General features: G+C 43.2%; 1 protein-coding gene across 2 annotated transcripts in view; it reads left to right on the forward strand.

Annotated features, from left to right (window-relative positions):
* Positions 1-1910: 1910 nt before the first annotated feature.
* HHAT (hedgehog acyltransferase) overlaps positions 1911-17091 on the forward strand; it is a 145961-nt gene continuing 130780 nt past the window's right edge. The window contains exons 1-6 of one of the 2 annotated variants that reach the window (XM_083856828.1): positions 1911-2036; positions 3393-3460; positions 4652-4765; positions 5375-5569; positions 6843-7055; positions 9679-9850. In XM_083856828.1, coding sequence (XP_083712954.1) covers positions 1943-2036; positions 3393-3460; positions 4652-4765; positions 5375-5569; positions 6843-7055; positions 9679-9850 — 856 coding nt within the window. In that variant the 5' untranslated portion in view covers positions 1911-1942. Of the gene's footprint in view, positions 2037-3392; positions 3461-4617; positions 4766-5374; positions 5570-6842; positions 7056-9678; positions 9851-17091 lie in introns of those variants that run through there. The other variant, XM_083856829.1, reaches the window with a different exon arrangement.

A 17091-nucleotide genomic window follows, 5' to 3' on the forward strand; every position in this document is an offset into this window, starting at 1 on the left:
GTGTGTGTGCACCCTGTAGGTGCATACACACCCTGTGGCTGTGTATGTGTGAAAACTCTGTAGGTGTATACACACCCTGTGGCTGCGTATGTATGCACACCCTGTAGCTGTGCATATCCTGTGGCTATGTATGCACGCCGTATCAGTGCATTTACACCCTGTAGGTGTATGCAGGCCCTGTAGCTGTGTAAGCACGCCCTGTATCTGTGTATACACACCCTGTAGGTGTGTGCACACCCTATATTGGTGTATGCACACCCTGCAGGAGTATGCACACCCTGTATCTGTATATATACGCTCTGTATCTGTGTATGCACACCCTGTAGGTGTGTGCATGCCCCGCAGGTATATGCACACCCTGTATCTGTGTATGCACACCCTGTATCTGTGTATGCATACCCTGTAGGTGTGTGCACACCCTATATCTGTGTATGGACACCCTGTAGAGGTGTATGCACACCCTTCAGGTGTATGCACACCCTGTATCTGTGTATGCACACCCTGTATCTGTGTATGCACACCCTGTAGATGTGTGCACACCCTATATCTGTGTATGGACACCCTGTAGAGGTGTATGCACACCCTTCAGGTGTATGCACACCCTGTATCTGTATATGTGCACCCTGTATCTGTGTATGCACACTCTGTATCTGTATATGCACATCCTGTATCAGTGTATGCATGCCCTGTAGGTGTATGCACATCCTGTATCAGTGTATGCATGCCCTGTATCTGTATATGCACACCCTGCAGGTGTATGCACACCCTGTAGATGTATATGCACACCTTGTAGGTGTATGTACACCCTGTATCTGCAGGTGTATACACACCCTATATCTGTGTATGCACACTGTATATCCACACCCTGTAGGTGTATGCACACTCTGTATCTGTATATGCACACCCTGTATCTGTATATGCACATCCTGCAGGTGTATGCACACTCTGTATCTGTATATGCACACCCTGCAGGTGAATGCAGACTCTGTATCTGTATATGCACGCCCTGCAGGTGTATGCACACCCTGTATATGCACACCTGTATCTGTATATACACACCCTGTAGCTATGTATGCACACCCTGTAGCTGTGTATGCACGCCCTGCAGGTGTATGCACACCCTGTATATGCACACCTGTATCTGTATATACACACCCTGTAGCTATGTATGCACACCCTGTAGCTGTGTATGCACGCCCTGCAGGTGTATGCACACCCTGTATATGCACACCTGTATCTGTATATACACACCCTGTAGCTATGTATGCACACCCTGTAGCTGTGTATGCACGCCCTGCAGGTGTATGCACACCCTGTCGCTGCGCACCCCGTGGTCCAGCGGGCTGCAGCGCCGCCCAGCGTTAGGCCCCGGGCGCGCAGGGCCGGCGGCTCCGCCCCGCGGAGGGAAGGTGGGCGGGAGCGGGAGCGGGGCGGCCACCGCCCGTGAGGGGCCGGGCGGGACCGGGCGCGGGGCCGCCGTGTGCCGGGGCGGCGGGAGCGGGGCTGCCCGTTCGCCTGCGGGTGCGGAGCCTCCGGTTGGCCCGCCCGGGGCCGTGGCTGTCGCTCCCTCCTCTCCCGGCGGCACAGCCTTCCCTAGGTAAGGGGGCGGCGGCGTCTCCCCTCCCGTCAGTCCCGGGCCGGCGGGAGCAGCCGGGATCCGGCCCTGGTTCTGTCCTGAGGGTCCCGCCGGCCGTGGGCCGTGCCCAGCCCTTGGACTCGCGGCCTCTGCGGCCGGGCACGGCTCGCCCGCCCTCCCGGGAGCTGCGGGCGGAGCGGGGCCGCCTCCCAGCCCCAGCCCGGCCCGGCTAGGCGGGCTCCTGGAGCGGCGGTGCCGTGCCCGTGTCCCGCTGCTCGGTGCCCGCCCGCCCATCCTCCGCCAGGAAACGCTCCCGCGCTCTCTTTCCCCGCAGGGAGGCGGCCGGCGGGAGCAGCTCCCGTGCCGATGCTGCTGCCGGCCTGGGAGCTGTGCCTCTACGGGCTCCTGACCGTGGGCTCCCACCTCTACGCTTTCTACCAAGCGCACCAAGTGTCCCGAAGTAAGTGTGCGACGTGGGCGGGCTCGCTGCGCTTCCCGCCCCTGGCTGCCGGGGCTGTTCGGTGTGAGTTCTCTCTGGCTGAGTTCTACTTTGTTCCTGCGTGAGGAGCCCCTGTGTTCTTCCCAGCTGCTCTACGCGAGGAGGCAGCAGGCAGACGCCACCTGGGCAGAATGCTGTGTCCCAGGGCTTTTTTGCCTTGGAGTGCTAGGAAGGCCCATGGCAACGCTGTCCTTGGGCTTGGCTGTCAGGGACAAGATGAGGGAGAGCTCTGAAGCTCAGCTGCTCAGATAGGGAGAATTCAGGAAAGTTGTGTTTTGAAGTGTCTTGTTTTTCCTGGCTAGTCACCAGCAGCTGCTTGCAGGTGGGTGGTTCAGAAGCAGCTGTGCCTTCGGGTGGTACATGCCAGGCTCTGAACCTGGAGAGGCCCTGGGGCAAGTTGGTGTTCCCTGCCTGGGGCTCCGGTGCTGAAGTCCAGACTCAAGAGCAGAGGTTGGGTTGTCTGTAGAGTTTGTGGTCAGTTTGTTTCCAAACATCTACCTCTGCCTTGTGTAACCTCTTGGTAGCTGCTGTGGTAGCTTGGTGTGGAGCTGTGGAGCTGTGTATTGCGGAGCAAGGGTGGGATTTTAAACAAATTAAGTACAATTTGTAGATGAAAAGAAACTGTGTTATACCACATTGGTATTTAAGTGGAAATAAGGGTTGTATTATGAAAGTATAACAAACTAGAGATGCTTTGTGGGGAATATATATTGCATCTTATTAGGCTTTAATCAGCAGGGTCCTACATTAATGACTCTACCTGGCTCCTGAAGGCGCTCAAGGGAAAAACAGAAGTGCCAGAAAGGCACTTGCAGAGCAGTGGAAGGAGTGCTCTGTAGCTGGGTACAGAGCTGTGCACCCAGGCATACAGCAAGTCTTCTGCAGAAGTGGCAAAATGTGGTGGCAGTGGGCCCTAGAGGCAGCTTGTCCCTGTTTTGGCTGCACTGGCCACTCTCGTGCCTGTGTCCCCCTTCTGCTCTGGTGGCAGAAACCAGGCAGCTGTGAGAAATGGTGAGTGAGGATTAGTGCAGGTCTTGCATGGTGAAAGGTGGGTTGCTGCTACTGTCCCCATTGCCAGCAGGAATCAAACACTGGTTCTGGGAAATTTCTTTGCCATTACTGGTGAGGCAGAGCTGTGGCACAGCTGGGCCCCCCATAGTGAGCAATGATGTGATTACTTGCCCTTCCCTGGATATGGGTATCCTCACTGGTGGAGACCACGTAGGAATGTGTTGCTCTTGAGCAGCAGAGAACCCACCCCTGACTCTTCCTGTTCTGGCTGCTGTGTCCTAATCAAAGGTTTGCTCTTCCCTGCAGAGTATGAAGCTGCAATGGACAGAAGGTTTGGGCTGGACCCAGGGACTCTCTTTCGTGGGCTAAAAAAGGTAGGAGGGGTCACAGCATCTCGTTTTGTGGTAATAGTTGTGCCTTCATGTCCTTTGGGCATCCAAGCTTCTGATTTAGCTTTGGGAGTTTATAGTAATGTGCAGATTTGGATATTTATAGTTAATTTTAGTCTGATGTTTCTGATGAGGAGGAGAGAGTAGCTGGGTGTGTCTGGATCTAAGAATCATAACTAAAGTTTTGTTTCTTTTCTTGATCATTGGCTTAAGTGTTTATCCTTTGCTACATCTCTTGATAACCGTCTGTTTTACTGTTTGGCCTTACACCTTGACACTTCCTGCAGCATTTCCCCCCTTTTTCTTGTTAATGGGTGATTTGGATAATGCTTAATGTCAATGGACATGTTTTTCTTTTGGGTGGTCTGTAGTACAACATAGAGGAGAACAGATTTTGAGGTGTAAGGTCTTAAAGAAACATAGTTGGTATTCAAAAAAATGCCAAACCATTAAGGAAACTGGCAGTCCTCTACCCCAAACCAAAAAACACATCTCTATCCCAACTTGCTTGCATTTCTTCCAAAGGTTGTGAGGTCAAAAGCAAATAATGCAACTAATCTTGAGGATTGCTTACACAAAAGCAGGAATGCATATCTGTGGAAATGTTTCAGTGTTTAGGTCTGCCATCACTACTGGTAATGGACCTTTGATATGTGCTTTCTGGAAAGCTTTAAGGCAGTTGAGATGAACTTCTAGTGAACTTCTGTTGGACACTAGGCTACTGGCTGATCCCTCTTACCTAATTTGGATAAAAATTTCATGCCACCGGTAACTCCAGCTGACCTAACTCCATCTGGTTGCAACTAGGCTTTGCTGAAATGAGGAGTTAAACTTTTCTTCCAGCAAAGCAGCTTTCCACGGTTTTCCAAGGCAGAGTGGAGTTGCTCTCTGAATCCCTCAGGTGAGCTAAAGTTGCTCAGCTTCAGCACCTGTCTGAGGCTTAGGAGGCACAAAACCATCTAAAGCTCTGTGAAAACAGAGCTAAACTTTGTCCCACTGGAAGTGAAAATGGTGCTGTCTGAGTTCACTGCTGTAAGTGATCCAACTGGATTGTTGAGATGGTGTTCCTGAGATGTGGGAGTTCAGTTGGGTACCACACAGCTGGCATATCACAGAGGTATTCCTTTGTCCCTTATGGCCAGATACACATAGTGACCAGTTGCCTTCATGCCACAGGACCCCATGGACTTCGAGTGGAGCTACTGGATTGAATGGGGAAGGGAACGCATACTGTGGCTTCTGGCTGGTCACCTGCTGGTATCACAAATGTCCAGGCTCTTGGTGGAGAAGGTATGTAGGGATTTTCTTCACAATAGGGAGTTTCTATGGGTTGGTTACTGTGGACATGGGAAGCTTTGCAGTGAGGCCACTGAGAGGAGTAAATCTCATTCTGTGGTGTGAATTTTGGGGGTGGGGGTTGGTTGTCTTAATATTTGGAGACTTCAGCCTCCAACCTCTAAAAGCCTCTGCCTTGCTGGAAGCCATTAAACAGCCTTGTTTGACTTGTACACATAAGAAGGGTGCAGTTGTTCCTTTATGAGGAAAGTATGTAAAGTGATGGCTGCTTGGGTTTTGGCATGATTGCTAAAGGATTGCATGATTGTGGGAAATGATCTGTGTGTGGTGTCACCCCTCCTAGTTTGGGGAAGGATAGGAAGAGTTATGCTCTCTCTCAGATTAGGGAGGCTCAGGTTTTCACATGATGCTACTACAGAAACACCTTCCCTTTCACTTTTAGGGATACGGTTGGGTTTCTGTTTTTTCATGTGTGTTCCTCACCTTGTTGAGGAACTATATTTGTCTCTTCTGCAAAACCTTTGTAGGCAGCACAGGTATTGAGTGCCATTTTTCTTTAGAAATAATTAAACTAAAGGTTGTTAACTTTTCTTTTTCTGACAGTATAAACCATGGTGCTTGATGGTTTATGGAATGGCTGCCTGCTGGTTGTTACTGGGAATCAAGGGCTTTGCTGTCATTTTGTTACATGCAGCTATTTCCTTTGCTGTGGCTCAGTTTCAGCTGTCACTCCTGACGTGGTTGTGCTCCCTTATCCTTCTGTCCACTTTACGCATCCCAGCCGTGGAAGAAGCCAAGGTAATGTGAGAAGAACTAATTAAGCATCAAATTAATTGTGGTGGTGATTGTCTGTAATGGCATCTATCTCTATGGCAGCATACTGTTCCTTCAGTTGATTTAAGCGGGGGTTGGTTTGAGAAATCTTAAGCAGTAGTGCTGCATTGACTCATGCTGGAACTTCTCCAGTTACAAAAGTCACATTTCTCTACCATAGTGGCCAGTGGACTGGGATAAAAGTATGTCCCTTAATGTGTAAGTGGTATTCAGTAGGGTTGGAGTATGATGATATTTCACTAGTGCTCTATTAAACACATTTCACTGGAACTTTAATCATGCCAATTTAAGATGCTGGGTTTTGGAAATTACTCAGTTAAGCCTGCCTGTACTCTTTGGTGACTGTGACTTCTGCAGGGAGGGAGACTTTCTCCAACAGTTTGATTTGTACCAAATGAGTTACTTGCATCAATTAGCTGTAAGCAAGCTCAGTTTTGGTTTTTGCCTAGTGGCCTTTCCTGGTACAGATATGGAAAAACTGTTGACTAGTTATGAGGAAATGTCCTGTTGTATTTTACTGGACCAATGGGAAAAACTGGACATTTGTTAAAAGGGTTGTTGCCCTGATGTTCAGGAGGAGAGGGAATGAGTGTGTAGAATCTCTTCATGTGGTGTGGTCAGTTTTGTGATTTGCTCTGATGAGGAGAGGGCGCACTGCAATACAAGTTGTAAGTCAGCCAAGCTACATTTGCTGATGTTTCCAAATTCTTTGTCAGGATAGGTTTTTGTTGTTGGCAATAAGTATGATACCAAGTGTCAAAGAATCAATAAATGCTCAGTAACATTTTTTTCCAGCCTTAAGTTTTCTCAGGAGTGACTGATTCTCTTTACATCTAGCTTCAGCCCTAGTAGTCCTTTGGCTATTGTGTTGCCAGCTGGTTTTAAATATTGTAGTACTGGACTAAATCTGGAGTAGATAATGTTTCATTTCTGTAAGAAGAGCTCTCCTGCTGTCCTCGTTCTTCACAGCCCAACATATTTCTGAAATCAAGGTGTTGTCTTTTTATGCTGGCTGTAGTAGCTCTGGAGGACCTTTCTCCATCAAAAGCCAGTGCTTGTTGTTCATATGTTTAGTGCTGTTCACTTTAGGTTCTCATTCCTGCTGCTATTCTTTATTCTTTAGTTTCTTGCTGTTGCTGCCAACCCCAAAAGGTGAGATCTCAGTAGACATTGCTGTCTTGCCATAGAGAAAACACAGCATTGTACCCTCATGCTCTGGCTTTGTTTTGTCTTGCAGAGAAAGTGGTATGACACTGAAAATGAGTATTATCTGCTGCTCTTCACTGTGTCTGTCCGCTGCCTCTTCTGCACTAGCTTCAGCCTGGAATACTGCTGGCATGCACCTGCCCAGAGATCATCCCACTCATTCCCCTGGATGCTGGCATATGTGTTTTACTATCCTACATTCCACAATGGGCCCCTCCTGAATTTTGATGACTTCAGTAAGCAGGTAACAGTGGTTTTTGTTTGGATGCCTCAATCTGTCTTCCACATTATTATAAAATCAACAAATAATGCTATAGTAATGTGACATTTTGAGTGTATCATAGAGAATTTTCTAATGTTCTAGATATCGACTTTTAAGGCAAACCTGTCTCCTCAAGTCCTTCTGCTTCACAGGATATTCTTGTCTGACATCAGATTCATCCCTTCAACTAGGGAGCCAGTCACATGCTTTGTTATGTTTGGAAAGTGTTCATAATTTTAGCATGCAGCTGCTGGACTGGTTTTTGTTTTCTTCATCAGGTGAAATAAAGCTAATGTTTTCAGCATAAGCTGGCTATTAACTCTGAAACAGATTTCAGAGTCACAGAAAGCTGATAGATAGTATTGAGAATTCCTGAAAACTCCAGTTTCTCCTCACGTTGATGTGAAAACAGCTGCTGACTTACTAGGAGCACTTTGCTTCAGCTGAGAAGCTTGTTTAAAATAAGATCTACTAATAAGATCTAATAAGAATGTTTTCTTATCCCTTACAGGCTTCTTTTCAAGCCTGCTTTTTACATGATGGGAAAAGTCCATGTTTTCATCCTTTATCGCTTTCCATATTTTCTTACACACTTGAGTAAGAAGGAGTATCACAACCTGTTATATCTGTAGTTAAAATTGTGTCAAAGGGGTTTAGTGAACATTTCAAACCATAAAACTGCTTTTTCAGTTTATGCATAGAAGCCTAGGGATTGCTGGCTTCTGTTTATATTTGGGAATTTTCTGTTGAAGCCAAAGCATATACTAGGCTTTATGAAAGTGAAACAACATTCTGGTGGATCCTTGAGTGAAAAGTCCTATGCTCATTTGTTTTCATTTGCTTTGGAAGATGCAAAGTTGAATGTTGTTGTCTTGGGCTGGATATTGTGGGAAAAGTCTGCATAGACTTGCCTAGAAACTGAGGTAATATTTTTTACTAATTATTGTTTTGTAGCTTCTGAAGTCTGTTAAATTCCACCTAAATCCTTGTACCCCAGGAGAGGGACAGTTGTACTTTCTTTCCAAGGACTGTTTCAGAAGACTTACGACACTCCAAGCTGAAAACAGCTTGGGTATAACTGATAGGAAAAATTGGGGAGGGCCTTACTTTGAAACTTAGCTCACCTGATATGGCTCAGCAAAGAACTATGCAAAGAGCACGTATTCTTGGTGTAAGAAGAAAAAGGAAGATTGAGAGTGAGGTGCCTGTATTTGTAGCAGGTTCTCCTTAAATATGTACAGACATGTGTGGTTAAAGCCATGAAGAAGATGGAACAAGCTGAATAACCTTAATGTGCTTCTTGTTGGTGTTTGCTGAAAGGTATTGTCAGAGCTCCTACCTGAGCAGAGGGTATTACCTTGGCAGATGAGGTCAGAAAAGGGTTTCAAAGGATGCAGTGCCCAGCAGTTGACTCAAAATGCACAATACAAGGAGAGTCTTTATTGATGCTGTTGGAAGAGACCACTCTCAGAACCCCTTAACTGAACCTGAGACTGGGATTAGGGTTCCTGCTGAGCACACTGGGAAGCAGAAATTCTGGAGCTGGAGACAGTGAACTTCTGTATGGCCCAAAGAGTGTAACACCAGTTCTGGCAATTGGCATCCACTGCCAGGCAAAAATGAGACACTGACACTTTGTCACTGGCCTTGTTGAATTTCCGGGTTGAAACAAGGCATAGCAGTTCTAGACATGGGTTTGAAGGCCTGTTGTGCAAATCCCTGTGATAAAGTGGTAGTCTCCAAGCCTTCATATAGCTGATTACAAAGGAATCCTCCAAACGAGCATGCTTGCTTAGTGCACTGTGCTTGGGACTGAGGGCCTGTAGATGAGTTGGTTACTTCTCTTGTATGTGCATTTTTGGTGTCCAGTTAGAGACCGGAGAAGGAAACATCACACACAATAATAGATGGATAATGCATGACTGAATTTTTAGCAATCCTATGTTTCTATATATTGTTTCTACAATCTATGTTTGGTTTTTTGTTCTATTTTATTGTGGAAAGGTGATGCAATAATAACATGCCAATGTGTTTACTGTAGTTAGCAGTGTAAAAGTTTGGAGCCTCTTGAGAAGCCTGTCAGCTGCAGACTTTGCCTTATCGGATATTTAACTCGCACTTCCATTTTCTTAGCACATTCTGTAGGTCTTGCTGACTTTGACAATGCTATGAGAAAAAAAATTAAGAACTGTCCTCAAGTAATTGATTCTCTGCAGTTGTTAGAAGTTGGGGGTATTTTAAGAGTAAACAGTCATTGTTCCTGTGTTTGGAAGGGCTGCTGCTTGGAAAACCTTCTTCATAGCTGTAGTTTCTTGAATCTTTTTATATTATCTCCAGAGGTCAAGTTGCAGGAATTAGTCTCACGTCTGGATTGTGTTCAGGTTAACAACAGTTGGCCATTTTTACAGTAGTTCGGTGCAATGTGCATTCACATTTGGCTTCTTGTTGGTTTCTACTGCTTACTGAGATTGAGAATGGAGAGACCAGTCTCCCTCCAGAGTGTGTCAGGGATTTCCAAATGGTGTAGTCAAAAGTTCCTGGGATGAGTATTTTGAGTAAAATGGTCAGTTTTGTGCCAGGTAACCTCTTTGGATTTCTTCTTTAGATGAGGAGACAAGAAGCTTTCAGTGTGAAGACCAATCTCAGGATCTTAATTGTGGGCATAATTCGTATTTTCTTTTGGTGGTGCCTGGCTGAGCTGATGATTCACTTCATGTATATCCATGCTCTCTACAGTAGTGCTCTGCCTTTGGAATCTGCATCTTACTGGGCCTTGGGTGAGTATAGAAACAATAGCAGAAATCTTTCTTCTTCCCCCACTTGAAGAACCCCAGTCTACATCTCTTTTATGTCCATTTGTAGGTACTTAAATGTAGCACTTTATAGCCAGCCACTGTCAGAAAGGGTGGTCTACAGACTCTTAATATAACATGTAGATTCTCCTTAAGCTTACTGAGCTGTTTCCTAAATTAAAAAAATACTCTGTACTTTTTCCAGTCTAGAGTATGTCTCTAAACTTTGGTATAAAGTAATTCTCTCCCTCAAGTCATGGAAGTGGACATTTAGAAGGAGTTTTAGTGTGGAGATGGAGGAGGAGAGATGTTGAGAATTATTTTTATCTCCTGATTGATGTTTCTAGTTTGCATTCACATTGAAAAGGACAGAACTTGTGAAAATAGTAGAGGGAAGGACTTGCAAACAAGGTAACCTGAAAGTAGTAGTCAGTACCTCTCAGTTCTGTTTTCCTGCTTGACTTCCCCCACTTCTACCCTGTCTGCAGCTCCCTGGTATTTCATTAAAATGCCCAACTGTGAGGAAAAAGAGTGCTGGCAAATGCAGAGTAAATCAGCAAAAGCTTTAGGTGATGGTATGTAAGCAACTGACATATGTGGTTGATTTGATTCCTGCCCCCACTTCCCAGCTGTAACACCAGGTAAGAAGGAAAAAAAGCAAAGAAACCCCAGACCTTAAAACTTGGTTTGAAAAATCCTTGGTGATTCCTGACTTGCAGGAGTGTCTCTTACACCAGGGATCAAAACACACACTGGTACAGCCCTGCCCAGCACTCACTGAAGCTCACCTGTGTCACCACATGTGTGTGTGTTGGAGAACACTGTTGGACTGCATTGGACTCTGGTCAGCAGAGGGCAATGTGTGCACTCTCTGTGTACCCCTGTGTGACTACATACACGCTTAATGCATGTTTTAGTACATAATTTTTATATCTAAAAAGGGCAAGGGCAGATGGAGAGCAAGAAAGGCAGAGGTTTGCCTCAGTGGTTTGTTGTTTGTTCTACTCCTCACTCAGTGACTGTTTAGGAAGGGGATTCTGAGTTTTCATTTTCTTTTCTAAATGTCAATTCATAGAGTTAAATCTGTTAGCTCCTAGTGCTTGTGCCTGTTACAAAAGGCTGGCCACTTGATATTGCAGGGAAGGCTCCAGAATAAGTGATGAAATATTCCAGCTATGATGCTACTGATCTCCCCTCCCTTCAAGACTACCACTTTTGATTTTATAGGGTGGGGAAAAAGTTACTTTGTAGACAACAGCTAAGTTGTCTGTCTTTATTTCATTTGATGAAATAAAGTGTGTTATCCTAAGAATTAAAATGCATTTTGAACAGAGGGTTAGAAAAGGTGAAAATGCCTCAGAACAACAGGACATGAAAACCACCGTTAGAGCAAGTTTGGACTGTAAAGATCCTTATTTCAAATTAAGCGATTTTATTTTAACAAGCTGCCTGTAGACAAGCTTTCCTGCCTTTAGGAAAGGTGTATTCAAAATGTAACCCTACTCTCATTAAGCATTATTTTTGTAGTAATGTAGGCAGGTGTTTAAAATTTACTGTAAGTGAGATTTTGAGCTAGAAGTTGGTCTCTTAATGTTTTCTCTGCAGGTTTTATCACAGAGATGGTATAGGTTTCCTTAGACTCAAATCAGTGACAGGCCACTGTTGTGACTTGTTTTAGGGAGCTACCAATATATGAGTACTGGTAATAATTTACTATTAAGTCTTGCTGGGCCCTTATGGATCTTACCATGTTTCTACACCACTTTCTGTACAGAGCCAAACACTCCCCTCTGTTACTTTGCTGTGTTATTGGAACTAATTTCATCAGATAACTGAGCCTTAAGACCAAAGAAGTAAGTTGCTGTTGACTCAGGAAGATTATCCATGGTATGTAAGCCTTTCTACACTGGTGGGGTTTGTTCATTCTGGGTTTCCTGTTTGACTACAGGAGCTTCAAAACAGCAGGGGACATCTATTTACAGTGTGATGCCTGGCTGCCCTAATAGCCTGGTAAACTTGAGGGGAAGGCTGTGAGGCTCTTCTGCAGTCACCTCTAATTAGGGAGCTTGTATCTGCTACTGCGTTTTTTTTTCTGGGATAACTTTGAACAATGGGCAGTAAATTCCAGCAGTGCAGGCAAGACAACACTGCTATGAAATTCTGCCTTCAGCACCTAAGGGCAATGTCAGTCTACTCCTCACAACTGTGAAGCTACAGTGTGTTCTGCATCACTGTGTGGTGTTCCTGTAAGGTGGGACAACAATGAAATAAAAAACCCCCACAAAACTAAAACCTTGACTGAGTTACAATGCTTGTTAAAAAATCCTAGTGTATAACAGTGCCATTTATGGCCATGTAAAGCAGAAATGCTAAAGTGACCTAAACTAACATTGCTAAGGGCACACAGGTATAAATTTAAAAAATAATACCTGGGAGAATGTTACCCAGCAGTAAGAGAAGTATTTTGTCTTGTGTGGGTGGAATCAGAGGTAAATCAGCTTCTAGAAGCAGCAACATACCAAGTGCTGCAATGTAGCTTTTCAGTAACCAAATATTAGGTCCCACATCCAGAACAGAATGAGGAATATGATGGGGCTGTACCCAACTCTGTGCCTGTTTGCTATATATGTGTGGCCCTTCCATTTGTGGAAGGCATGTTAATGTCTGAACACAGAATTAAAGATGTCAGCTGTGCAATCACAGAACTGTTATTTATTGGTCCCAGGAAGCCATTGTTTGGAGAATGTGAGCATTTTCCATAATTCACAAATCATTGTGTCTCTGTTCACAAATGTTTGTGTCTGTGGATAGTTAGCTATTGACATGTGGAGCAATAGCAGAGCATTTGTGCTTTTTTTAATGACGACTATCAAATGCAGTGTTTATAGCAATTCCATGGTTTTGTGTTAGTGCTGCATCTCATTCTGGTAGCATCAGTCAGATTGGCTGAAAGAATTGGGTGCTTTCAGAATTAATGAAACAGCAGGAAGACCCATATTCCATGTCAGTGGAAGACATGATAGTTTTAACATTAATTGGGAATAATTTTCTGCCTTTACATTTTACACTGTAAAATGTAGATTTGCAGACACCAAGAATAAAAACCACTATGAATTCCAGTAATCCAGTATCCTGATGAATTGCAGTATACCAGAAAAATAGCTACACTCTGCAAGATCAGAGGTTCATCTGTCCTACAGGGTAATTTTTGGATATGGTATGTAATGAAGCAAGAGAAAAGAAATGAGTAAAAGACAGGTAGATTGGTGATCCTTTTTAATGTCTGTTCTTCAAGCTTCTGCAGCTGAATGACAAACTCACTGACATGTGGTAATGGGGAGCTTAATAGCATTGCTTCAAAGAGCTTAAATTGAAACAAGTGATTTTTTTTTCTTTACTATGACAATGTAGCTTATCAGTGGTAAAATTCCCTCTGCTGAGGTACATTCTATAGTATAGAAACTGAAATGTGTGTTGCTAGGTCATTTGTATGTTAAATCTGATTCTGAAAATGCAGATGTTGAAAGAAGCACTGCCTAAATTTCCCTGATGAGGTTTCACATTTATCCTGGTGATTCAGCACCATCTACTTATCTCTGCTCATCTGAGCAGAGTTTCACATCCATCTGGCAAGGTACAGGGAATGATGGAAGATAAGTGTGTATGAAAATATGTTGTTGAATATAATTGTTGCACTGGATTAATCTAGATCTTAATAGATGCTGTAGTTGTGAAAATATATTTTACTAAGAATCTGTCTGTGCTTTGTCAGAAGTGTGTGGTATATAGATACACATCTGAGATGTACACACATGATAGATAGACTGTTGTGAATTCTCTGTGGGTTTAACGTATTGATCCTAACCATGTGCGGTCCTTTTGTTCTAGTGAAGCATGCCCAAGGTAGTGTCAATTAGCTATTACTGCTTTAATTATTAACTAGGCTTTCTACTACTTCAAAAGGGTGTTTTCAAATGACTGGCATGTAAGTTAGTCTAGAATATGATCTGTTCAGAGGTGGAGCCACGTGGTTTAATCTGTAGTTGCTGATCCCATGTTTTAATTTGTTGGAAGAGGAGATGTTATATATGTTCTTCTTTGACAGTGAGACCTCCAGAGTAGTCTGTGTAAATTTGATGTAGAGTGCTGATTTTGATGTATTTGCAGTTTTTTCTGGTAAACTCACAGATAGGAAATAGATTTCTGAGTTCATTTTCAGAAGCATGCAGCACTTTGCTATTGAAATCAGGGTATCTGTTCATCTAAGTAGTAATGAAATACTAAGAGGAGTCTGAGATTTTTTTCATCCTGGAAGATGATGATAAAGAGAAATTGGTGAAATATTTGGCATCTTGAGATCTGTTTTGAAAACTGGAAATATAAACATGAATCAGAAAACTTAGATTTTTTTTTTCTAAAATATTAAGTTGTTTTCTGTTTGTAAAAAGAAGTGTTCGTATGTGTAATTTTTCTTTTTCTAATCTTTCCTGTAGGCTAAACTTCAAGATCATGTTGCCAATTAACCTACTTCTATGAGTGCTTTTCTTTTTACTCATGTTGTGGTTTAATCCCAGTTAGAAACTGAACACCACACAGCTGCCCACTTCTTTTCTTTTCTTGAAGGGGTGGGAAGAGAATTGGAAGAATAAAACTGAGAACTTATGGACTGAGATGAAGCTTAATAGATAAAGAAAAAGCTGCATGCAAAGGAAAACAAGGGATTAATGCCCCACTTCTCTGGGCAGGCAGGTGTTGGGTCTGCCTGAGGAAAGCTGGGCTCCTTCATATACAATGGTTACTTAGGAAGACAAATACCTGAACATCCTCCGTTTCTTATTCCTCCAGCTTTATATGCTAAGCATGAGCATATGGTGTGGGATACCCCTTGGGTCAGTTGGGGTCAGTTGTCCTGGCTGTGTCTCCTCCAAGCTCCTTGTGCACCCTCAGCCTTCTCACTGGTGGGGGGTGAGAAGCAGAAAAGACCTTGACTATCTAAACTCTGTAGTAACGAAAACACCTCTGTGCTTTCATCAACACTGTTTTCAGCACAAATCCAAAACACAGCCCCACGCTGGCCACTGTGAAGAAAACTAACTATCCCAGTAAAAACCAGTGCAATGTGATAACTCTTGGTTTATTTAGAGAGCCTTTTCCTGCAAGTATTTACTATTGAACATAATGCTTGCAGTAGATGTTTTCATATAATGATTTGGGTTGGAAGGGAACTTAAAGATCATCTAATTCCAACCCCTTTGCCATGGGCATTCCTTCCACTAGACCAAGTTTCTCAAAGTCCTTGGGAGTATTCATGGTAGGTGTCTTTAAAGCATTTGTGTGCTTGGAAAGCCCTCTGGTTTACTGTAACTTGGAAGACCTGACTATGCCTTGACTGAGATTCCCTTGGCAGCTCTGTTTAGTCTTGTAAGTAATTTTACTTTGGGACCTTTATGTCTATTCAGCTTTCTCCAAAAAGAAGCACTTTGCCTCCGGGACAAACACTGTGGTACTTTCCTGCCATTCCTCCATCCACAGAATGATGTTTCTTCCTTCCTGTGTACTGCTGGAAGGCTGGGATATTTTGAACTTGATATGGCCCCAAATTCTGAGCTGTTATAATTGTCTGCTTCCTATTAGACTTCGCCATGTGTCAGTAATCCATTTGAAATGTGACTGAATATTTATTTCTGTTTTCTAGTGGAACCTGTCCTGATACTTGACAGAAACAAGCACCTACAATCACTAATGCCATAGGGTCAATGTAGCTGCCAAAAAGGGTAAAGTTGTGATGTTGTGCTCATAATAAAATTGCCTTCTAAGTTACAGTTGACCATGACTTTTGATGATTGCTTAAGGACAGAAAAATGTCAACTGTGATTTGTGATACCTGGATGCAAATGTTTTGTTGCTTGCTTATGAAAATATTCTATTTGTTAACTTCTGTCAAAAAATGCCAGTCAGAATTTTGAGAATATGTAGACTAAAATTAAGTCTTGTGAATATTCTAATTTGTTATGATCTTTATTTCAAAGCTCTATGAAACTTAGGAAATGCAGTTTTGCAGTAAACTTAAGGTTAAGAAAAATATTTGAAGGTCTGTAAATACATTTTTAAAGCATAGGGAAGCTTAGAATTTTTTAAGGATTGGAAGATGATAAGTTGAAAATACCAGCTTCTATAAAAGTAAATTGCTTTAGTCTGGGACTTGAAACAGCTTGACTGTTGAAATGCATGGGATTAAGATTGGATACTTTAACTTGATATTTTATCACTTAACATATTCTGTTTAAAAAAAATAACCTCAACTTTGTATCCTTTGAATTAATTTATTCTGGAGAAAAGATAGAATCTTTGCAGTACTTTTTCCTCTTAGATGTGTTATGGTATACATTTGATATGGCTTGTTTCCAATTTAAAATAATGCTCATGTGTGTGGAGGAATTATCATATCAAACATTAGAGAAGAAATTGTATGATATTGTTAATGAATTTGATTGTTAATTTCATGCTTCTAAATCAGGCGAAGCAGTGTGCTTCTGGCTGCTTTGTGCTAGAATGGAACAAATGCAAAGCAGCTGCAATGTCTCAGGTATGCAAGAAGTTTTAAAGCCTGTTGCCAGTGCAGCCCAGCTATTGTGGGGCTGTGAATCTTGCCCTTAGTTTTCCCTGTGTGGCCAGAACTCTCCTACTGCTTGTTGTGAGTTTAAGACCAATGAGAACTTGCACTGTGTTTTTTGGTAGGTGCCTTTGTATTGCTATTTTGGTGAGTTCTAGAATTGCCACTCACAGAGTGGCTCCACTCACAGGTGTGCCTGTGATGTGATGTCTGTGTTTAAAATGCCAGTGCTACTGATCTGCCTGTTATTTACAGTAAAGGCAACAGAGATGTGTGTTATTGGAGATGGTGAAAATGCCCTTTTTCCACAACTTGCATATTATGACTTTGTATCCGTGAACTCAATCTTTCATCATTTAAAATTTCATTCATTCATTTAAAATCGAATGTATTGATTTTTTGGGTCTCAGAGTGAAAGCCTGTTTCTAAATACCTTTCCATCATACACAGCCAAAGGATTTTGAATTTTACTACTGCACAGACAGCTGTGATCTTCATAATTGGTTTGTGTGGGTGTCAGTGTTCAGCTCTCCAATGAAATTTGTCAGAAAAGAAATGAGACACTGAATGAGAAGGGAATTAAAGCAGAAATTTGGCTGTACAGATGATTTAG

The sequence above is a fragment of the Zosterops lateralis genome (assembly GCF_965231275.1).
Source record: "Zosterops lateralis genome assembly, chromosome: 3".
NCBI classification, from domain to species: domain Eukaryota; kingdom Metazoa; phylum Chordata; class Aves; order Passeriformes; family Zosteropidae; genus Zosterops; species Zosterops lateralis.